The sequence below is a fragment of the Typopeltis vanoorti genome, chromosome 19 (genome assembly GCF_054136105.1).
Source record: "Typopeltis vanoorti isolate ZY-2024b chromosome 19, IOZ_Tvanoo_1.0, whole genome shotgun sequence".
Lineage (NCBI taxonomy): Eukaryota > Metazoa > Arthropoda > Arachnida > Uropygi > Thelyphonidae > Typopeltis > Typopeltis vanoorti.
The window spans coordinates 9,890,641-9,915,838 of record NC_143567.1 but is presented as its reverse complement, the minus strand read 5'-3'; the positions used below and the strand labels follow the sequence as shown (position 1 = coordinate 9,915,838).

General features: G+C 37.6%; 1 protein-coding gene across 1 annotated transcript in view; it reads left to right on the top strand.

Moving 5' to 3' along the window:
- Positions 1-25,198, top strand: part of LOC150095845 (regulator of telomere elongation helicase 1 homolog) — a 332,736-nt gene that overhangs the window by 8,856 nt on the left and 298,682 nt on the right. The window contains exon 2 of the mRNA XM_090409544.1: positions 21,179-21,396. Within this exon, the coding sequence (XP_090265670.1) occupies positions 21,179-21,396 (218 nt within the window). The remainder of the gene's footprint in view (positions 1-21,178; positions 21,397-25,198) is intronic.

The window sequence follows — 25,198 nt, the reverse complement described above, 5'->3', positions numbered from 1 at the left end:
ATTTTGCCTTCCTTACCATACTAGTCACTCTTCTGGCCTGTGTCTTATATTCTTCATGCATCTTCTCTTCTGTCTCCTTATATATTTTCTATAGCCTCTTTTTTGCATGTAGCTTGTGTTTAATATTGTTTGTCATCTACTTTACTCCAAATTGTATCCTCTTGTTCACTCGTGGTATGCATCTTACTATTGCTGCTAACAAATATTCTTTCACAATTTCCCACATACTAATGATATCCCGGCCTTCCAATTCCTCCATGAAACTTCCCCAAGTTGACGTCTTAGACTATTATAATCACCTGCCTTATAATTTCACATATGTTCCCGTCTCTTTGATTCTGCATGAATGTTCATTTTCCAAGTCAAAACCATCTCTCTCTCCAACTGGTGGAAGAGATGTCATCTCAGTTATTATCAACTCTTCTGATGCTATAACCAAATCCTAAACTCTTGAACCTCTTGTTCCCTCTATTACATGCTGCCTAAGACATCTGTCCCCCCCCCCCCAAAATTCTAGAAATTCCATTCCCTTATCTATGCTTTGTTCTCCAAGAAATGTGCCAAGGCTGTTTAAGAGAAGAATGATTCATATTTTAATTGCCTTTCATCAAAATCTAAATTTTCCTTTTCTCTTTATATATCATCTTCAAATTCCCGATACGTGTCCTCACGGGGTATACAGGATATGATAGTACTACATGATAAAATTTACATTATTATTATTAACCTCCTATCAATTTTCCTCCAAAGTAATCTATTGTTTGTTAGGACATCAGTATTTTCTGATCTTATATTTTAGTCTTCAAAGGTACTTCTAACTGAATTAAATTAGACCACCTAGATTTTGGTTTCCTCTGGATCTTTTACCTGCATTTTGGAAACAAAAAATTGTGCTAACCTTTCTCTCTCTCTCTCTATCTCATTATGGTTAAGTAACCATACCACAGTAAATTATCTCTGCTTAAACATTCTGATTGCCAACAATATCAGAGTCCTTCTTGATATCTTCATTTTTAATAGAATGATGCCATCTGTTTACTCCCATAATTTTTCTCAGAACTCATGGCTGCTTTCTCTAATCAACTACCTTATTTCTAATCCAACTCCTAGATCTATGCTTTAAAATCTGTTTAACAGCCAACTTGTATGCTGCTAGCTTAGTCTTAAATTTAGTTAGCTTTAACTTCATATATATTTATTCAGCTTTATATTCTTAAGGGTCAAAGCTGTATAATTAAGAGGAGACCTTCACATAGCCTTTAAAGGAATTCAGAGAATTGACAAGGGCTTTTGACATAATATCCAATCCTCGCCTTCTCATGGTACACCCTGTTAGGTACTGAGCAAATGAGGATGGGCTGGCAGTTTGGGATTTAGCTGACCAAATTGTATTCTTATTGGCTTGAACCACAAAGTAAAATGATGGTACAACATGACAGAATTTCATGCTGGCTGGAGCATTGCGTGGTTAAACAAGGTCCGTGTTGTTTTTCCAGGGAACCAGGGCAAACAGCAAAAAGTTAGCTACTGGAACAAATCCTGAAACACTCCCAAACTCAACACCACCAGAGTTAAAGATTGGTACTATTAACATAAGAAGCCTGAATGGCAAAGAAATGGAGCTAGCTGAGAAATTAGATAAGTACCAGATCGACATAATAGGAGTAAGTGAAACAAAAAAGACAAAAACTGGCAAGAACTTTCTGAGCAATAAATACAAAATGTTATATTCAGGCAATGACAATCAAGGAAAAGGAGTAGCCATAGTAATGAACACTAAATACGAGGCTAATCTTCTTGAATGGCAAGCAGTCTCAAGTAGAGTGAGGTGGCCAAATATCAGAACGGGGAACTGGACAATGAGACTTATTTGTGCCTATGTCCCACAGAAGGTTCTATTAAGGTAGAAGTGGAAACATTTTTTGAGGCTTTAAAGAAAACAACTGACACAATGAAAAAGGAAAAGTTGGTTATTCATTCTAGTCAAAGAATCCAGAAGACGTGTAATGGATTTATTTAGAAGTATAATATCATATGCATTGGAAGATGAATTTTGTTATTGGGTGTGAAACCTCTGCTGTGCTTGAAAAAATTCCATGTTTGGTCTCTAGAAAAGGATTTATGGATTATGTAAAACAAGCAAACAAAATATAAATTTATATAACATTAATAAAAATAGAAAAAAATATTCTTGGCCCACTGATGCCATTGAAAATAGAATGAAAGTATTTCATTTTATTTCATTCTATTATAGGTTTACAAATTTGTATCAGTGGAATCACATAATAATAAAAAGAAACATGGAGAGCAGCTTTTCTCATGGTACCTAGTAATATGCCTTTTGCAGATCTATAAAACTTAGAGATTTTTGTTATATTCCCAAGACACTCACCGGTGTCTTAAAGAAAAAATCTGATACTAACAACCTCTATCTGGCACGAGCCCAGCTTGTTCTTTCCCAGAGTTTCTCCTCCACATTTCTTCTTAGCCTCTTCTTAAGCATGCTTGCATTAATCTTACCTTTGAACACATAGGAAAAATTTCTCTGTAATTCTCACATGAGTTTTATTTCCTTTTTTTTATAGATTGATACTATGAGAGCTCTGCTCTAATCATCTGAATTTGATCTGCTGATTAGGCCTTCTGAATTATGCAGTATAGCCACTATGAAACTTTAATTCTCTGCATATTTGAGCAATTCTGGTTGAATATCATCTAACTCTCCAGCTGCTTTTCCACATTTTAGATATCTGATAGCTTTTTCTACCTGAAATATTGATATATTATTACTGAAATAAGAGCCAACAGGCTTCACTTAGACGAAGGAAAATTATTCGTAATTAAGTGGATATTGACTACCACATTATTTCGTAGCCTAATAAGAAACTCAAAGATAGGAAATCTAATCTAAGAGTTTCATGCCAAACATAGAAAACTATATATATAAAGTCCGGCGAGTCCAAGCATAAGCCAACACCTGGTAGTACAATGCTAGGGCAACCTGTAGTAAAGATGGAGCGAGCTCTGATCACTGTCCTTAGTATTTTCCCATAATGTAAAACACAGCTCCTAGGAGGTGTATTACTGTTCTATATTATGAGAGAAGGTCACTAACCAGACCGGTTTCGACCTTTTTTTGAGGTCTCATCAGTGAGTAGGTAGACCTAGATCTTTGAGTTTCTTATTCGGCTACGAAATAATGTGGTACTCAATATTCATTATCCATTTAATTTTGAATAATTTATATATTATTGTGATGCCTCCAAGGACTCATTGAGGGAGGGCCATCTCCAACATTTAATCCACTAACTACACAGAAGCGTTACTACCATCATCATCTACTGCCTACTACCACCACCACTAGTATTTTTTATACATATAAATTTCGTCAGTTTGCAAGGCTGATTTGCTTGTACATGAAGATGAAATAGAATATAAAAGAATAGGAGCGCCATAGCTAAAAGAGAAGTCTGAAAAAGACATAGAGAATCATGGAACAAATTTGTTTCTAATTTAGAACATGATTTATATAAAATGAGACCCAATGTATATAAGATTTTGAAACACTTAAATGCAGATACCAAAGAAAACAAAATTAAACACCGAATTGAAATTTACAAATACAAAATAATATCCTAAAAGCTATCACAAGTATATATGAAAATAATCAAATACAAATAGGGACCACGAGATGGCGGCACATTTGAGCCGTCTCTCTTCACTTAATTAGTGATAGTCTTGGGCCATCTGTCTCTGATTGGGTACCAGTGGAGATTGAACTGCCCACTCAGTCTCCATAAGTTAGATAGGGCTAAATGGCCTCGCCTACTCCCGTATACGGGAATAAAAAGGCATTAGCTGATTTTTTTTTTTTTTTTTTTCAAATACAAATAAGATTAAATCACGAGCTATCATATACAAGAGAGATAAACCAAGGGTCCGACAGGGATGTCCCCTCTCAGCAACTCATTTTTAATATCTATTTAAATGAAATAATAATAAAATGTAATAAAAATTTGCATCAAGGAATTAAACTTTCCTACAGTGAACTTAAACACACTCCTTTTTGCCGATGACCAAATAATAATTACAAATTCTGAAAATAACTTACAGAAAGCTATTTTAGATCTAAATGAGATATCCAAAGATTATGGTATGATAATATCAACAGAAAAATCAAAAACTATGGCCTTTAATGGACAAGATCCAGCAAGAACTAAAATAGTAATAGATAACAAGATCTTAGAACAGGTGAATTCATTTAACTTCCTAGGATGTATGATCACATATGAAAATGAAAAAGATATAAACATAAAAATTGCAAAATATTTAAAAATAACAGGTGTAATAAACTCTATATTTAAACCAAACCTAGTTCAAAAACAAACCAGACTAAAAGTATACAATACATTAGCCTTACCAGTCTTAATGTATGGAAGTGAAATCTGGACAACAAAACAAAAAGACAAACAAAGATTAACAACAGCAGAAATGAAGTTTATGAGAAAAACTGCAAAGTATACCCAATTTGATCACAAAAGAAACGAAGAAATTATGAAAGAATTAAACCAATAACCAGTAATAGAAAAAATTAAAAAATATAAACATAAATGGATGGAACACGTTCAAAGAATGAAAACAGAAAGATTACCAAAACAAGCCTTAAAGTACAAGCCATTAATAAATCCAGGACGTCCTCTTAAACGATTCAACAATGACTTCTAAGGCCTGAACAGGCCTAAATCCTTGATACGCATGATGATGGGATTAAAAACCTGAGTTTCTTAGATAAAAACTCTGCATACCTCCGTATGAGATTGGCTAACTCACCTTCCATTGAAAAAAAACTATATAAAGATTCCTCTCACCACAACAAGAATTGAACTTAGGCTTTTTCCAGCCAAAGGGTGCAAATATGCTCTTAATTCTATTCATATTGAATATATTCTCCTACTCTTCTATTGTCTCATTCAAGTCTTCCAAAGTAATTTATGTGCAAACACCCAAACAAAAAGTTGCAAGACCTATTAGCACATCAGTGTCTAGTTTAGGTGGATATAAAAGTGTAAGAAGAAATTTGTTCAAATGTTTTTGAACAGTGGAAGGTTGTAGACCAGGACCATTGTTAGGCTATGCCATCCCTAGGCCTAGGCAGCACTGTTTTGTTACCTCTAAATTCATGAAAATATGTACCTTTTTTTTTTTTTTAATAGTAGTGTTTTTATGGTTAGAATATAATTCTGCTGATTTGTGCCACCCTTGCTGCCCCTAGGCATTGCCTTAGCTTGGGTATTGAGGTTCTCGTGGAGGCTGTACCAGAGAACACAGGTAGATGGAATGAAAGATGAGAAGCTGGTCCAGTAAGTTTGGAGGTGGTTGGTAAATTGATGTTGACCAGCTGAACAACTGTTCCTACAGTTTTGGGGGGGAAAAGTGGAAGAATGATACTATGAAAGTACTTGTGAAGATACAGAAACTATATATCTATGAGGCTTTTGTTTGGATATATTTAGGATTAATTGCATGTTAGTAATTATATAGTGAAAAGTAGTGCCTTCTGTGGAAAAGAGCATCAATACTTTATTGGTAGCTGAAGAAGATGAGTTATGTTTATGCCAGGCAAGGCTGGAGGTGCAGGTCAGTTTAAGAAGAGAAACTATATAACTATATATCTATGAGGCTTTTGTTTGGGTATATTTAGGATTAATTGCATGTTACTAGTTATAGGTGAAAAGTAGTGCCTTCTGTGGAAAAGTACATCAAGAGCTTATTGGTAGCTGTAGAAGATGAGCTATGTTTATGCCAGGCAAGGTTGGAGGTGCAGGTCAGTTTAAGAAGAGAAATCTACCATGTTTTGATATCTGAGTGTTATTGAAAATAAGAGGAAGTGATGCAAGATATTTCTTGTGGGAAATTACATAGGATTGTGTTTTAGAGTAACATTGAAGTTCAGATTGTTATCCTTAAATTCTTATTTTGATTATGAGGAGATCAGAATTTCAGGCATTTTATATGGAGGATCTTGTGGTTTGTCAAATGAGAGGAAGTCGTGGAGTGTATTCTCATCAGCATGAGAAGGTCATTTATGTACAAGAAGAGAGTGGGTGAATATACAGAGCCCTGGTATACTCCTATGTTGGTGGGAAAATCTGAGGAACGACCAAAGAGGAAATTGGTGGCCTAGTCGCAAAAGGTTGAAGGCACACCACAGGATAACAGTTTGCTGAGCAGACTTCTGTACCAGACCCGATCAAATGGCTTAAAAATGTAGCAGTTGACTGAATTTCTCCAAACTTTTGCATGATTTGAGTCCAGAGATGGGTGAACAATGCTAGATCATCTGTGGATTGAGAATGGCATAATCCATATTATTGATCACTAACTAGCTAGTAGGCTTCCAGGTGGTGTAGAAGTTGGCTTTTGATAATCTTCTCCACAGTTATTGAGAGAACAGAAGTGATAACAATTGGTTGGTAATTTGTTGGCTTGCTTATCACCTTTCTTTGGCATGGGCTGAATATTGGTTTGTTTCCATGCTGTAGAGCAGATGCCAGTTAAGTAGAAAAGATTGAAGAGGTGAAGTAGGATAGGTGTTAATTCCAGAGCAGAAGTTGTTAGCATAATAGGTGATCTCATCAGAATCAGATGCCTTGTTCATATTCAAGTTATTTAGGATTCTTCTGGCAGAAAGCTAGGGGTAGTATTATATTGCGTTTGTTTATATCTAACTAAATATATCCTATCAACTGCGCCATTTGTTATGTAATTTCTTCTTATTTATTTTTTTATCCTTAATTCTTAATTTATTTAATCTTTTATTCTTGTCTATCTTTCCTTTTTTACTTTATTCTATACTTATTTCGTTTCCTTTACTTAAATCTCTCCCCTTTTTAAACAAGAAGTTCTTTGGCCTCTCTATAGCTTAACCATGTGTAGGTTACTTAATGTTTAGGGCTTTGTCCTTGTATGGGACGTGACCATTAACATATCTTCTGAGACTGTCCACCCGATAAGCATTGACAAATTTATATTTTAACTGTGCCAGCCAATGCCGAGGATAGAAGTGACTCTTATCCAGGATGGCTCTCTCAGAATGATACACAATAATTAAACTATAATAAAATCTAATTACTGTTCACTAAATTCTTACATACAGTTGTGGTCTGCTTTGTTTAATCATACATGTGGGTTCTTCCCGCTAAGTTCGATAGTAATTTTATGAGTGGCTGTTTGAATTCATATACTAAATCAGATCAGGCAGGTATTAAGAAACATATTTATTAATAAAAGAAATTATACAAATAAGCATTACTACTAAGTAATCTGAATCATTCTCAAGTAATATCTTTAGTTCAATACTACTAAACAAAATACACGAACACGCTTGCTTGGACCACCTCTATATGCAACTTAACATTATCTCATTTCACGTGGTCATTAGTTATATTATCTAACACATTACTACTAATTCATACAGAATAAACATGGCCTTTCTAGGCAGACAGTTCTCAAACAAAATGGGCCTATGCCAAGTTGTAGACAGTATCTTAAAGTTCCATGAAATAAGTCCACTACACAAAATTGTTCTCTAAAAAGTACACAATTCCTCGACTGAAAAATATAACACAAGAGTCTACGTTACCGTCCCTGGTATGACACTCCGTGCTTTCTTCTGCCTTGTCTAGAACGTCAAGGCTTCTTCTCAGTCTGCTATCCGTCTGGCCACCTACTACAAACTGTACGGCCGGATTCTCCATGGGAAGGACGATATGACTCAGGAGCTTAGCCAGAACGGACGGCATCTACTTGGTTCTTCCGTCGCACGACATAACACAGCTATCCTAATCCAAGGATGTACTTAGCCCTACTTGGTATGCTACAACAGATGCCTCATACCTTCCACGACCACCTGGAACGTCTCCGTAGGTGCGGACTGGACCAACATCTGAGCAATCAGGAAACTGGAACCAAAATGCCTCCATTGGGGTTTGCTTGACTCTTTTGTTTTCTTTCTCTTCTCGGCGTTTCTCGGCTATCGCGACGCCCGCCAACGCGGTCACGTGGGTTTACATCACGGCGTCCAGCTCCCTCTATTACATCGCACGTGTGCTTGTTGTGTTTTTCTTGGAAAGTGCTCTGGTTTCTCTTTCTCATAACTTCTCCCCCCCCCCCCCCCCCCCGTCGTATATGTAACACTGGACGGTCAAAAGATGACCCTTGGGCTCTGGCTTACAGGTTTTGCTACCTTATAACACATGAAATGGGGTTCTTAAATAAATTTAACTTTAATTAATTTCTTTATCTGACCCTTATGTACAACAGGTTAGGTCTTACAATATTCTTTCGTTTGTCATACAATTTCTTACTTCTAATTTAGTGTTATGTATAAAAATTTACCTTTCCAGTATATAGCCAACACACCACATTCTCTGCCTATATTTAAATAAAGTTGTTTCTGAATAATTCATGTTAAATCTTCTATCTTAGTTTATTCAGGACACAACAGTAGCATGGAGTGAGTAGTTTTTGGAAGGTGCTTTGCCATTGGAAGAGCAGAATGATGCCTATATCAGCCTTGTCTTTGGGTGATGTTACAGTAAGATGTGAGAACAGTGGAAGCATGGGTGGGCCTGTGCATGATTGCATCTAATGCCCTGACTAGAGACCAGAAGGCAGGATGGCCATTAGAAAAGGAAGTGATTTTGTGGCATTTGGTCCTTTCAAAAACAAATTTGACCGGTGGCAAATTCTCCATGCTTGCTGCACAAGCTCGTTACTTGAGAAAGAAGTAATATTTATTTGTTAATAAATGCATGCATTTATAAGCATGTAGCTAAATTGAAAAAGATAGAATATCATTTATAAAATATATGTTGTATTTGTATGATTAAATGTACATAAATTTCTAAATATATAGTTTTAAATGGTCAGTAATTCATTATTCCACTAATCAAACTTCAATCACACCTCTCACTCCCTGAATGATAACAAGAGCAAGCGTCAATTTCAAGACCAGCATTCGCCCCTGATTTAGATCCCCTCCCTTCAAGCAAACTGCAATGTTCATATTGGTTAGCAAGTTTGGGAGGAATGTGAGGGAGACAAATCTGGGAATGGCTCTGAGTAGACTGTTCTAAAGTGCAAAGAAGCTTGAATCAGGATGTGGCATGAGTTAACATAGAGGCTAACTAACATCCATAATGTATTTGAAAGTTACCCAGAGGCGATACTAAGGCTGAAGTAATGCAGAAGGCATATATGAATAGCCAAAAGGTGTCACACCTTATTATTAAAATACTCTGGATTAGAGATAGTAGTTGGAAGTTTTTTCACTTGGTTATACAGGTATCCCTTGCTTAACGCAGTTTTGCTTAATGCGGGATTTGATTAACGTGGCGGAATTAAGTGTGGCAACCCTTGATATACGTGGCAAGAGTTTTGATTAATGCGCCTTTAATCCTACAGAGCTCGCAGCTCATCTGACAGATACATGCAAAATATTTAATATAAATATTCTAACATTGGCTATTTTCTCCTATTGGCTCTTTATTACTTAAATAAAGAGCCAATAGGCTTCATTTTGGCGATGTAACATTATTTAAATTAAAATTAATTATATTTCGTACTCTGTGCTTTAGCTTACGCTAGTATCTGCTGATACTTTTGCAGTTTACTATACTATATTTGGCATGAAACTCTTTGATTCCGATCTTTGAGTTTCTTATTCGGTTTTGAAACAATGTGGGATTTAATATCCCCTTAATTTAAATAATTCTTACACATATCCAGTGTATAGCTTGGAGGTCATTAGTAGCAGTGCATTCATATGTTATGAGAGATAATCTGCACTGTTTTTTGCTGTCAGTTTGGTTTAACACATGTTATATAAAGGTTCGTGATATTTGACAATAAATTGTATCTGAGAGATACCGCGACCTCCGATATCAGTATAGTATGGTTTAGTTGTTTTTTTAATTATTAATAATTTCTAGATTATAACTGAAAATAAATAAACTATCATGTATTACTGAAATAGAGAGCCAAAAGATTATTTATCATACATGTCCTCTAGGACAGTGCTTCCCAAACTGTGGGCAGTGGCCCTCTTGGGGGCCATAGGTTTTGTTGAGGGGGACCATGAAATAATGAAAAACGAAAAACAAATTTAAAATGTTTTAAGACTATGTAGATTTTTGTTATTTTTTATATTTTAATGGAAAAATTCACACATTGGTGTTGGTTCACAAACTTTGCTTCCTGCGTATTTCAGCGCTTAATGAATATTAGTAAATATTGCTTATTCATATGTTTCATTTCAAAGCAGTGGTTAATTGTATTTGCTTCGAATGCTCTCCAGGTAAGCTCCAAATCTTCCTGTCCCTTTCATCACGTGTTCCTAATCAGGGACTGTTGATATTGATTTTATATACATATCAAAACTCGTTTTATATTATCACTGTCATCCGAGCTAGTTTTCTGTTACCAATAAAAGTTTCGCATATACTTCACACATGAAAAAAAGCTTAAACAAGTTCATGTGGGGAGATAGTAACTCGCTTGCAGTGGTAAATGACACGCCCTCCCTAACAGCCACTATACTGCAGAGGCAATAAAAACAAGTACTTTTGTTATACCAGTGATTTAAGTATAAGGAGTCTGTGTAATATATTTCTCAACAAATAGTGCAATTAGAGACAACTGGGATAAAAAAACTCTAATTAATGAATCACATGTCCCCTCATACAGAAACTATGCTGCATAGACTGAAACAAAACCATATGTTGCATGGGCAAACACAGTATCTAACTAAAAACTATTGTTATTAATTAGATGTGTCTGAGTTCGATTTCCCAAGGCAGCAATAAAATTCAACCGAATGTGTTAAAACTAAGTAAGATATATATATAATGAATGTTATGGCAGTTTCACATATGGAATTCAGTTGAAGAGAGTTAGCATTTCAACTCGATTGTCAGCTATGCTTTTATTTTTCGGTTGCACGATCTTTTGTTAATACCGCACCAATCATATGCACGTTTTAATAACCTGTCTTTGCTGTCTGTTTCGCATCAGTCTTAATTACCTTAAAGGGAGAAATGTCACAAAAGAGAAAAATGATTGTGGTCTGGGGATTCTCTTATTCAGGTAATATTCACAAATCTCATGTTATCAGTCTGTGGTGTGCCAGTATCAGTAAGTGGTGATATTATTTGATCTATTCTACATTAAAAAATTTAACCCTGAGATGGATAAGTGGCTGATAAAAAAAAAATTCCCACGAACAATCAGAAGAAGCAGAAACCGACTCAAAAAAAAAGGACAGTATTTCATATTTTACCAGAACAGCCTGCATCGTCTTCAGAACCAAACGGTAAGAGGCAAAAATTGTAATATATGCATTTGATTTTTTGCAATATTCGCTGTGTATGTTTTGTATTGAATATAAATACAATAAATATTATAATAATATATCTCTCTATTACGATTTTTTTTTGAGGGGGCCGTGAAATATTTTAATTTTTGCAAAGGGGGCCCTGACATCCAGAAGTTTGGGAAACACTGCTCTAGGAGGTGTGCTTTACATTATGGAAAATACTAAGGAAAGTGATCTGGAGCTTACTCCACCTTTACTACGAGGTGCCCATAATGTTGCTTATGCTTGCATCTGCCGAAACTTTTAGTTTCTATATGTTCGGCACACAACTCTTGTAGTTTCTATATGTTCGGCACACAACTCTTGTAGTTTCTATATTCAGCTATGAAATAATGTTGGATTCAATATCCACTTAATTTGCACCATCATGTATTATATTTGCAATGTTTTTTCTTTGTTTTATTGCTTGTTTGCCGAGGTTTGGCGAGTCATTTTGCTTGTTGTTGTAGAATTTATGCCGATAAGAAAAAAAAGCTGTTCAAATGACTCTTGATAACTTATTTTGATAAAAAAATTGCAGTAAATAATGTAGGTACAATAATCAATTTAGTTTAATCCTTTATCCAAGTGTGTGCAAACAAGGTTTGTGCCTGAAAGTATCTTCAGGACTGGGGTAAAGTGGTACAACACAGGGCGACTCCTTGCAAAGGTGGAGCAAGCTACCAACACTCCTATCTCAGTATCTCCCATAATGCAAACCACATCTCCTTGCAGATATGTATAATGCTATGTATTAAGGGAAGGGCCACCACCCAGACTAGTTTCGACCTTTATTGAAGTCTCTTCAGTGGGAGCCAGGCCCAAGTGGAGATACCAAGGCAGAAGCATTAGCAAGGTCATCTCCTCCTATAGGTGCTGCCAAAAGAGATCTCTTCATATTGAGGTCTCTTTTGGCAGCTCCTTACTCAATAAAGGTCGAAACTAGTCTGGGTAGTGGCCCTTTCCTTAATACATAGCATTATACATATCCGCAAGGAGATGTGTTTTGCATTATGGGAGATACTGAGATAGGAGAGTTGGTAGCTTGCTCCACCTTTACAAGGAGTCGCCCGGTGTTGTACCACTTTACCCCAGTCCTGAAGATACTTTCAGGCACAAACTTCGTTTGCACACGCTTGGATAAAGGATTAAACTAAATTGATTATAGTCTGACCAAGTGAAAAATAAACTTTCAACATCTTTCTCTAAATCCAGAGTAAATTAATAAAAAGGTGGCACACCGTTTGGCAGCTCCTATAGGAGGAGATGACCTTGCTAATGCTTCTGCCTTGGTATCTCCACTTGGTCCTGGCTCCTACTGAAGAAACCTCAATAAAGGTCGAAACTAGTCTGGGTAGTGGCCAATCCCTTAATGCATAGCATTATACATATTCGCAAGGAGATGTTTTGCATTATAGGAGATACTGAGATAGGAGTGTTGGTATCTTGCTCCACCTTTGCAAGGAGTCGCCTGGTTTTGGACCACTTTACCCCAGTCCTAAAGATACTTTCAGGCGCAAACTTTGTTTGCACACTCTTGGATAAAGGATTAAACTAAATTGATTTTAGTCTGACCAAGTGAAAAATAAACTTTCAGCAATGTAGGTGCAAGTATTTATTAAACATTTACTTTGCATTCATTTTTTATCTTTCCTAAAAGAGTACCATATAAAATAAATTATTAATACAGTAATCGCTCATGGACGAATTGTAATTTTTACCATTGATTATTAGATTTGATTGACGCAATTTTGGTATACGCGGTAACATCGAGGAATTAATTAACCGCATTCGAGCGATACCTGTACTACAAATTAAAGATACTAAGAAATTATATTCTTGGTTTAATCCTTTATCCAAGTGTAAGCAAACAAAGTTTGTGCCTGAAGTGTTTTCGGGACAGGGCAACTTGTATATAGAAGCTAGTGACTTCACATCACTTGCCTTAGTATCCCATAATGCAAAACACATATCCTTGCAGACATGTATAATGTTATGCATTATGGGAAAGGTCACTACCCAGACCTGTTTCGACCTTTATTGAGGTCTCATCTCATATATTCTATATACAAGTTGCCCTGTCCTGAAAATATTTCAGGAGGTACAAACTTTTTTTGGTTACACTTGGATAAAGGCAAGTGTATAATTTCTTTGTATCTTTAATTTAATATAACCAAGCAGAAAAACTTCCAACTGCTAATAGGAGAATAGAATTGTCAAGCAGAAACTCATATTTTTCTGTTTCAAATTAAATTTTCTTGAAAATTATAGTTTAAATAGTGCAAAAGCTGCACTACATTCCATAAATTAATGAACAAAGAGAAAAATCACAATAACTTGGGGTGGAATAGGAAAAAACATCTGAAAGTCATGTACATTTTGTAAAAAGTGATGCCAAGTTTGGTTATCATATACAAATGAGTGGTGTATATGCAAATGAGCCACGGCATAAAAGCAGACATTTTGGAGTGCTTTTCCATTTCATTTCTGGGGTGAGAACAAAACATTTCATGATTGCAGAATTCTTGGATTTGGCAGCAAGACATCATTTAGACTGATGAATCCAAGTGATGATCTATTGTAAGACTAGATTCTGGAAGTCAGGTGAAAGTAGATATTTGGTTGCATGTGAGTCGTTCCATAGTTCAACGACTTGAACCAAAGATTCTATCCCAGAGATACAGTGAAGGAAGGTCATGGGCTATAACCACATTTCATTTCTGGGGTGAGAACAAAACATTTCATTATAGCAGAATTCTTGGATTTGGCAGCCAGACATCATTTAGACTTAACTGGTAATTAATTTACGGAATTAACAACGCATGTAAAGTAAATTAATTAAAGATAACTTTAATGAATCACTTCTATATTTCGACAATGTCACATTGTCATCTTCAGGAACATAAAGATATGGTATGTGCACTAAAGGAACTAACAAAGCAAATGAGGAAGAAATTAAGACACTAATTTTGTTCCTAAAGTCCTAATGGTGCCCTCTTGCGGGCTAATTTGGTAGTCTTGGTCGTTGGGCTGAAGTTCTCATAATGAAAGTCTCCCAAATTTGGGGCAGTTTCATGCACCCAAATTTGTTGAGGTTAGGAACGTTTTTTAGAGCTGCTGAAGATTCTTTGAATAATCTTTCGTATTTAAACTTGCTGCGATGGATTATTTTTGTCTTCTTCCAACGAATTTTATGGTGAGTATCTAAGGCATGGTCTGCCAGCCCAGAGCGGCTGTACTGGTGAAACCGGATGTAGTCTTGGTGTTCTGAAATCCTGATATTTGTTGTTCTGCCTGTTTGGCCAAAGTAGGACAATTTGCAGCTGCAAGGGACCTGGTATACACCAGGTAGGTCTAGGGGAAGTGGTTGGTCTTTGGTAGAGCGGATAAGGGATGCCAACTTTTTATATGGTCTGTAACAGGAAGTAAGGTCATATTTCTTGAGGATATTAGTTATTTTTTCAGAGGTGCCCTGGATGTAGGGGATAGTGATAGACTTGGTGTAGTCTTTATTGTTGAGGGGGGGAGGGGGGTTGTGGTTTTCAGGTTTTAGTATTTTTTGGATTTTTTTGGGGTTATAGCCATTGGCTAAGAAAGTGTTGAGGATGTGGTTTAGTTCCATAGTCAGGGCCTTGTCATCTGAGCAGATTAATTTTGCCCTGTTATATAGTGTTTTTATCACCCCATATTGTTGTGAGGGGGGGTGGTGGGATTGCTGGTGAATGTATCTGCCAGTGTGGGTGGGTTTTCTGTAAACAGAGAAAACCAAAGATCCATCAAGCTGGCGGGTGATTAAAGTGTCTAGGAAGGGGAGGGTGTTGTTTTCCTCTTTTTCTAGGTGAACTGGACTCTGGGATGTTGGTTGTTTAAGTGTGTTAGGAAGGAGTGGAGCGAGTCTGAGCCATGTGGCCAAATAGCAAACACATCATCCACATAACGAAGCCAAATAGTGGGTTTTTGTGGGGCGGAGTTTAAGGCTTTTTCTTCAAATGTCTCCATAAAGAAATTGGCCAAGGGTGGGGAAAGTGGTGAACCCATGGCTGTCCCCTCTATCTGTTTGTAGAACTTTCCTTGCCAAACGAAATAGCCTGAGTTCATTGTGAACTGAAATAGGGTTGAGATATCGGGAGGAAACTTGGCTTGGATGAGCTCAAGGGTTTCTTTGAGTGGGACATTAGTGAATAGGGAGGAGACGTCAAAACTGACCATTATGTCAGTGTGTTGGAATGTGAGGTTTTCTATACTGGCTTTAAAGTGGGCCGAGTTTTTTATGTGTGATGGTGTGTTGCCAGTGTAGTGTGTGAGCGTTTTGGCTAAATGTTTGGCTAATTTATATGTGGGGGAATCAATGCCATCCACTATGGGACGTAATGGCACATTTTGTTTATGTATTTTTGGGAGTCCATATAATCGGGGGGGGTCTAGAGTTATAAGGTTTAAGCTTGTTGGTGACTTCCACAGGCCAAGAAGTGACTTTCTTAAGGAGTCTGTGGATAGTTCTAATCTGAGAGCTGGTCGGATTATATTCAATGGGGAGGTAAGTAGTACGGTCTCGTATTAAAGAATTTAGCTTAACTTTGTAGTCTTTTTGATTGAGTACCACAGTGCAGCCAGACATCATTTAGACTGATGAATCCAAGTGATGATCTATTGTAAGACTAGATTCTGGAAGTCAGGCGAAAGTAGATATTTGGTTGCATGTGAGTCGTTCCATGGTTCAACGACTGGAACCAAAGATTCTATCCCAGAGATACAGTGAAGGAAGGTCATGGGCTATAACCACATTTCATTTCTGGGGTGAGAACAAAACATTTCATGATAGCAAAATTCTTGGATATGGCAGCCAGACATCATTTAGACTGATGAATCCAAGTGATGATCTATTGTAAGACTAGATTCTGGAAGTCAGGCGAAAGTAGATATTTGGTTGCATGTGAGTCGTTCAATGGTTCAAAGACTGGAATCAAAGATTCTATCCCAGAGATACAGTGAAGGAAGGTCATGGGCTATAACCACAGTGGATGGCCAGTATCTCTGCTTATTTAATCGCTGAAACACAATTGCTACCCCCAATCAACTGTGATCTGACCTTGCATCGGCTACAGGAATATTGGCATCTGCTACTGTGTGCAGATGGCTTCATGAAGATGATCTCTATGCTAGGCTACTTGTAATCTTCACCACAGGAGAGAACATTTGAAATGGGCGAGGGGCTTCATGTCAGCAGGACCCAAGACCAATGGGGATTGGTATTGTTTACAGATGAGTCCTGATTTTCTCTACAAAGTAATATCAGGCATGCTCTGTTCTGGAAAGAGAACCAGAGAGACATTATCATACCTCTAGTATCCTTGAAAGAGACGCTTATGGCGGAGATAGTGTAATGATTTGGGTAGGCATCTTGTTGAGTGGAAACAGACCTGTGTGTGTGTGTGCCTCCCAGCAGAACCATGAATGCTACAGCTTATAGAGATGAGATCCACGACTCCTGTGTTCATCCACATGCAGGTACAATATGAGAGACATTTATCCCACAAGATGATAATGCTCATCCTTGTGCGAGTGAAGCTTGTGGCCCAATATCTTCAAGAAAAGATTTGTATGTATGGACTGGTCATCCAGGCCTGCTGACCTGAATCTTATTGAGCATGTCTGGGATGCTCTAGGTAAATGTATGACTGTTTTTAATCACCTTCCCTTCCCAACACTTCAAGGAACTTTTGCAGGAAATGGTTGTTATTACCAACTGAGCTCCTGGGCACCAATTATAAACAGTATGGAACATCATTGTGAGCACTATATTGAGGAGTGACCACATTCTTTATTGAACAACTTTGACAATCTCGTTTCGACCTCTTGTTTTTGATCATTGTCTTCATGTACCCATATGTTACTGGTTGTAAATTATTTATTTACAATTTTTGTGGGTTTCTTTCACATTTCACATCATGCTGCTTTTCACCAAATTGCGTAAAAATTCACATTGTTGAGTTATTGTGATTTTTCTATATTTTCTTTAATTTATGGAAATCAGTGTACTTAAATTGAATTTTTCTCATCACCAGAAATTCAGCTTTCTAATTTGTTTCAAAATAGAAATGGAAACTTATGGAATGGGAAATAGAAAGAAGATGGAAACTTAATCTTACATGAAAGTAATTTTAATAGATTTAAAATTTGTCTTAGTATCAAATGCATCTTCAGTATGTTAACAGTGGAAAAATAAAATGCAATAAAATAAATTTTAAAAGGGTCACTACATTCTAAGTAAGACAGAAGAGTTAGTATATTCCTATTTTAAAAATAAAAAAGTAAGAAATAATATAATAGATAATAATCAGTAATTTATATCCAGTTGCAGAAGGCAGGAAATAGACCATGTGATGGAGACTGCTTACTCCATTGTATTTTATATATTTTTATTTTATATATATATAAAATATATATATCTGGTCCATAAGATATATGTATATTTGGTCCACACATGAAGGGCCACATGACTTATATCACATTAGTGCCATGTATGGGCAAGAGGAATAGAAGAAAGGAGGAATCTTTTCACATTTTGCTTGAACAGGTGAGGGTTGTAATCTTTGGGGAAGGCAGAGTGGGGGAGACTCTTCCAAATGACAGAAGTAGATGAATGAAAGAGGAGGCAGGGAAGTTGGTTTGGTGAGTTTCAAGGTAGACTGTAAAAGGATGTTGGTTAGCAGTGGCTCTTGTTTTAATGATTTTGGAGGCGAGTGGGTGGGAATAATAGTGGCCAGTTCAGCTGAGCACTGTCTATGAAATTATCTATAGAAGAGGCACAAGTCAGACAAAACTGAACATCTGTGTGTGAGAGAGGTAAGTAGATATTAGAGAAGTGTCATTAATTAACCGGATTGCCCTCTTCTGGACAGAATCAAGCAATCTTAGAAGTTTGGCACCATCCCAAATATGGGAGCAATACTCCAAGATCTGAGTGATTTTTTACAAGATTGTCCTTGCCTCACTGAGATATAGCTAGGAGATCTGAGTTTAGGTTGCTGGTCATGATAGATCTTGAGGATTCTAATACTTGAGCACTACAAGGTGTATCAAATGAAAAGGAGGAATTGAATGCACTGTCATCAGCAAAACTATGGATAGGATTGGAAGTCTGAGAGAGAGCAGGACATTTATATACAAAAGGAAGAGTGTGTGTGAAAGAGCAGAACCCTGGGGTACTCCTGCATTGGTGGGTAAATCTGAGGAAAGTAAACCGTCCACCATGACATGTAGTAAGCGATCAGTGAGAAAGTTGGCGATCCAGTTGCAAAGTGGGGAAGCAGACCATAAGATGGCAGTTTGTTGTGTGGGTCCCTGTGGCAAACCTGATTGAATGCCTTTGAAATGTCGAGAGCAACCACGTGAGTTTCTCCAAATTTCTCCATGGCCTAAGTCCAGGGTGAGTGGTGTACGCAAGATCAGCTGTAGATCATGAGTGGTGGAATCCATACTACTGGTCACTAATTAGTTGGTGTGACTCTAGGTTGTTCAAGAGTTGGTTGTTGATGACCTTATGATAGCTTTAGAGAAAACAGAAGTGAGTGCAATTGGATGGTAGTTTATTTATTGACTTTTATCACCTTTCTGTGGGATGGGTTGGATGTGACCTGTTTCCACGTTGTAGAGCAGATGCCAGTTGAATAGGATAAGTGAAGAGGCAGAGCCTCCTTTTGTCGGTATAGACAAAGCCTTTGGTTGGAAAAACCTGGGTTTGATTCCCATCCATGATGTGAAGAACCTTTATCTGGTCTCTTTCGACTAAAGGTGAGTTAACCTTTCTCATACAGAGGTAGAGGGTTTTTTCACCTCTTTCAGAGCAAGGATAAGGATTTGTTTGTTTTCTGGAGTGGAGTTTTGACCAGCAGTACGTCTCCTTATTACATCCCAAACGTGTTTTATTGTGTTTGAGATCTGGGGAGCATGCTAGCCACTCGATTCAATTAATATCTTCAGTCTCCAGAAGTGTCTCCTCTGCTCGTGTATGATGTAGTGTGGCATTATCATCCATACAAATGAATTCTTTGCCTACAGCACCACAGAACAATCTAACATGACATTGAAGAACTTCATTGCAATATCCTTCACCAGTCATAGTCCCTTTTTCAAGCACAAGCCTCCCCACACCATGACCACAGCATCACCATATCTATCCCTTTCAAGAACATTCTCACAATGATAAGCTGTAACACTTTCACGTCAGATCAAGTGTAAATTAAGTGTAAAAGTAAATTCAAGTGTCATCTAGAATCGGATGAAAGTCTAAAACGACTCTCATCTGTAAAGAGTACATTAGCCCATTGGTGTCTTGTCCAGTTTTTATGAATACAGCACCGCTGAAAACTTGCCCTACAATGAGCTGTGGATAAAGGTACACAGACTGCAGGCCTTCGGGCATATAAGCTTACTTGTTGCAGACATCTTGCTTCAGTTTGTTGAGATATTTGCTTTCCTTGCAAGCTGACATGCCATGGTGTGTCGATAGCATTTTGCTATTATAACCAAAATTCTTTCTTCATGCTCTGTGGTAGAGCGAAGGCAACCTCTTAGTAAATGTCTGGACACATTCCATTGGTTAAATGCTGGATGCAACGTTATGTGAAATTCCAAACTCTGGTAATATCAGTAATTCTGCCAACTTCTTCACGGTTTCCAATAATTCTTTGCTGTGTGAAATCATATAGATGTCTTTGAGAAATTTCAAGACATTGAAGTTTGCAAATTTATTCCTTCATGAGAGGAGCTTCCTTCATATACAATTCGCTTAACACCACCTTTTGCCTTTTATACCATGTGATCCCTTTGTGCATTATTTGAAAATTTGAACGTGCACCCACTTTCAACTTGAAATCATCAGTTATACAATTGTCTCAAGTTGATTTGTATGAATTTGCAATTGTAATCTTCAGAAATAAAGTGTGTCCTTAGGTTTTAGACACCAGTGTAGAATAATGAAACACAACTGTCCAAGTGCTACTGTATAAATAAATAAAAGCGGCTTGCATTTTTAAGTTATTGACCTCTGTAACTCAGTTTGTGACATAGATGTCCTTTGCTTGGGAAGACCTGAGTTCAAATTTCATCTACAATTTGAAGAATATTAGGACCCTTCATCTGAGGGCAAGATACTCAGTGTGATATGCAGGTAGTCGCTCTCGGAAACACAGCTTCTTCATTTTTCAACACACTCTGAGCCTGAGAATATAGGATTGGCAGACTATTCAAATAATGTTAACATCTTATCACATCTTTAATTGGTTTCATGTGAAGCCATGAGCGCATTGAGACTAGCACATTAAGATAAAGATGAGATAAGACTGACATTCATCAGGCTCAACAATCATTCCATACTTGCTATAATATTCATTTCATAACTATTCTTTAAGTTCATTCAGCATTAGTATACTTATTTACTTTTTTGTGGTCTTGCTTATCCTTTCTTCCTCACTCCTGTGATCCCTGCTGTTTTTCACCTTCCTTTTTGATGTTTTATAAAATGCAACCTCTCTGTGTCTGTTCAGTTAGATCTTGGAGTTGTTTAATAACCTCTCTCTCCACATTTGTTTACTTCATATTAATAAATTATAACTCATAGGTATCTCACCTGTATAAACAAAGATTGAATATTAAACATTACTAATTGTTAATAAATGTATTAAACCTATTTTATCAGCACACATTTAATTGATCTTTACCATCCTTTTCATATAAATATCTTTTTGGTATTTAATTGTAAAGGGCATTAATGGAATTCTTGAAAGTCCAACTGGAACAGGAAAGACTTTATCCCTCTTATGTTCAACTTTGGGATGGTTGGAAAGCTGTAAAGCTAAACAGCAAGTATTCTTAGCCACTGGACTTTTGAATAATGAAAGTAGTGGTAGTCAAGGATTTGTTGCTGACTTATGGAACAGAATCGAGAAAACAGTAGGTGGTAATTCAACAAACTTTTGTAAGTACAGTTTTCACTTAGATTAATTTACATTTCATTGCTTATTTATTTTTTATTGATTTATTAATTTCTTGACTTCTTTATAGACTCAGCAGACCTATTTTCCTCAGTGTTGGACGTTCGTGTGAGAAGAGGGGCAGAACTGTCAACTGACCACCATCTTGTTGTGTGTACTCTACGGCTTCAGAAACCAGATGCTACCATCAACGCTGGTAGGCCTAAGCAGCTATAACGCGCAAAATGGGAGACATTGGAAAATGAGGTTGTGAGGAAGAATTTTGCAGATGACATTTCCTCCAGGTTCAAAGAGATTCCCAAGCATACTGCAGATGTTGAGGAGGAATGGAAGCTGTTCAGAACAGCTGTCACTGCCTCTGCACTCTCATGGTGTGGCAGAAAGCAGCTCGGTGTGGCAATGGGCAGTGAGAAAAGGACACCTTGGTGGAACCAAGAAGTCGGAAAAACTGTCCGGGCAAAAAAGGAGTCCTACCTAACATGGCTTAAAGTCAGGTCACCTGAGATGCGTTTGCGGTATGCTGAGGCACGAAAAGCTGCTGCTAAGGCAGTAAAGCAGAAGGGAATCCTTTGGAGAAAGATTAGACTCATCCTATGCAATTGCAAACAAGTATTCTGGAAGACCATCCACCGCCTTCGAGGGAAGAAATCGTGCACAGCAAGGGCAATTAAGGCCCCTGATGGTGCACTTTTAACAACGAGAAGGATATCCTCCACAGATGGAGGGAATACTTTGAGAACCTTCTTAACCCAGGTGGCCCAGCAGTTGTGGACATCCAAGAGGTGCAGATCGGGGCAATGACTAGTCTCACAGCAGAAGAGGTCCATGTAGCAATAATATCGCTGAAATCAGGCAAGGCTGCTGGCGATGATGAAATTCGCCCCGAAATGCTAAAAGCCTTAAATCGAGATGGTGTTCTCTGGCTGACTTGAGTGTGTCGGGCGCTGCTTGGATATCTGGGCGAGCACCAAAGCAATGGCAGACAGGAATAATAATACCAGTCTTTAAGAAGGGAGACTAGAAGGATTGCAGTAACTATCGTGGCATCTCTCTCTCTGCTCAGCTTGCCTGGGAAAGTGTATGCTAAGTGCTTGGAAAGACAGTGCAGGAGCATAATTGACTCAAAGTTCCAGGAAGAACAATGTGGCTTTCGTCCTGGTAGAAGCACAACTGACCAAATCTTCACTTTAAGGCAAGTCTTTGAGAAATCTTGGGAATATGCTAAGAATGTTTACACATGTTTTGTGGACTTGGAGAAGGCATATGACCGGGTTCCTCGGGATAAGCTTTAGCAAGTAGTACAGGAGTATGGAGTGGATGGTCAACTATTATCTGCCATCAAGTCCCTGTATGAATGCCCAGAGTTTTGTGTCAGAGTAAACAGCACAAAGTCTGAATCTTTCACAGTCTCCGTTGGCCTCCGTCAAGGGTGTGTTCTGTCACCCCTCCTTTTCATAATATTTATGGACTGGATTGATACTCACAGCCGAGGCAGTGAGTGTGTCAGAATTGGAAAATGTAGCATTGGACGTCGGCTTTTTTGCAGATGACCTAGTTCTGCTTAACTCTTTCACAGATGACCTCCAGCAGACCCTGGATAGGTTTGTAGCTGTTTGTGCAGACACCGGAATGAAGATCAGTGTGGCCAAAACTGAAATATTTGTGGTCTCAAGACAACCATCCCAGTGCACTCTAAATGTAAGTGGAGTCCCAACGAGGTAGGTGGAGAAGTTTAAATACCTTGGGTCCATATTCACGAATGATGGAAAATGGGACGTGGAGCTAGATACTCGAATTGGCTTAGCAAGTTCAATATTGCGGGAGCTTGGCCGTTCGGTAGTTTTGAAGCAGGAGTTAAGCCAGAAGGCAAAGCTGGCTGTCTTCAATACAGTCTATGTCCCCATCCTCACCTGTGGTCATAAGAGTTGGGTAATGACCGAAAGAATGCAGACACGAATCCAAGCGGCTGAAATGAGGTTCCTTCGAGGGGTTGCAGGGCTGACAAAACTCGACAGAGTCCGAAGCTCTGCAATTCGGGAAACCCTCAATACTCAACTGCTACTTCTCCGTGTTGAGAGATCACAGTTACGTTGGTACGGGCACCTGGTCATAATGCCACAAGAGAAGCTCCCTCAGCAGGCCCTCTTTGCCAAGCCAGAGGGTGGGAGGCCACGTGGAAGGCCAAGGACTTGCTGGATAGATTATATCCAAAACCTTGGGTGGACACGTTTGGGAATTTCACCAGAACACCTGAGCTTGGTGGCAGAGGATCGTGACCATTGGAAGTCCCTCTTGCAGCTGTTGCTCCCACAACCCAATTAGGAAGAGTGGGCCTTGAAGATGTATGTATGTATGTATTAATTTATTGCTAGCTATATGTTGTCTCTTGATGGATAGTTTAATTAGATGCATGTCTCTTAGTTGAAAGGCTGTGGGTTCAAATCTCATCACTGTCAAGATTTATCTTTACTCTCTGAATATGTTAGTTTCATATTGAGGCTATAGGGTTGCCATCTGTGAAGTTTCAAATTTCCCTAAGAATTAACAAATTATTGAGATTCTCATATGTTGAATAATAAATAATCACTACAGTAGAAGACCAGTGGACATTTAGAATCAGGCCTGAGACTAATCTTACTGACAATATAGTACAGAAAGTTGAGAGGCAAAACTGCATTCATCTATGCAGGAGTAGTTAATACAGTAAAACCCCTTTTTTACACTTTTCAGGGGACTGATGGAAAAAAGTGTAAATAGCAGGAAATGTAAAAAAAAAAAAAAAAAAACGTTTAAATAAGACTGAAAGATGACTTACTGCTAGTATGCGAGTCTACATACCAGATTACAAAATTTAATAACTGAAAATAAATGAATTTACAATTACTTACATTTATCTATTTAAAATAATTTTTATTTGTTGATTTTTTTTTTTTTTATTTTTTTTTATTTTTTATTTATTTTTTTTTTTTTGACATCGTGCCAGATTGCTTTGCATTGAGTTCAGTGCTTGACCTGTTTTTTTTACTATCATGTTCAAAGTGGACACGGAGAGTCCAAGATCTTTTGCTAAATGCACACGTGTTCCGGAATGCCAATCTACATGTTGCAGAATTGCCATATTTTCTTCTACTGAAATACATTTACTGTCTTTTTTCTCCATGTTACTAATATGGATAATCCACCACCGCAACTTGAAAGCAATTTTCACACGCTAAATTACGTAGCAGAAATTCTGCAATATCAATTCATACTGTGATTGAAAAATCACGGTATCGCTCTTCACTACATTACTGCGGCAAGCGTGCAGGTCACTGTGATTGTGGAAACGAAACTACAGCCAAAAGTAAGTAATGCCATCTGGGAACAGAAATGTGCAGATTTCTGCAGCAATCGATTCGAAAATCACTATTGCCACCCAAGTTGTTAATGGCAGGAAAACAATATAGTTTTAAAACCGAATAAGAAACTCAAAGATTGGAATCAGAGAGTTTCTTGCCAAATATAGTAAACTGTAAAGTATCGGCGAACACTTAGCGTGAGCTAATGCAAGTGACCCTAGTACGTAGTACAATACCGGACGACTCGTTGCAAAGGTGGGGAAAGTTCAGATCGCTATTCTTAGGTATTTTCCATAATGTAAAAACACATTTCCTAGGAAATGTATACTGTTATTACATTATGGAGGGAGGTCACTATCCAGACCGGTTTCAGCCTTTTTTGAGGGCTTCATCAGTGAGTAGCTAGACCTAATACCAAAGTGTATAGCGAAAAGAACTTATATACTCTGCGA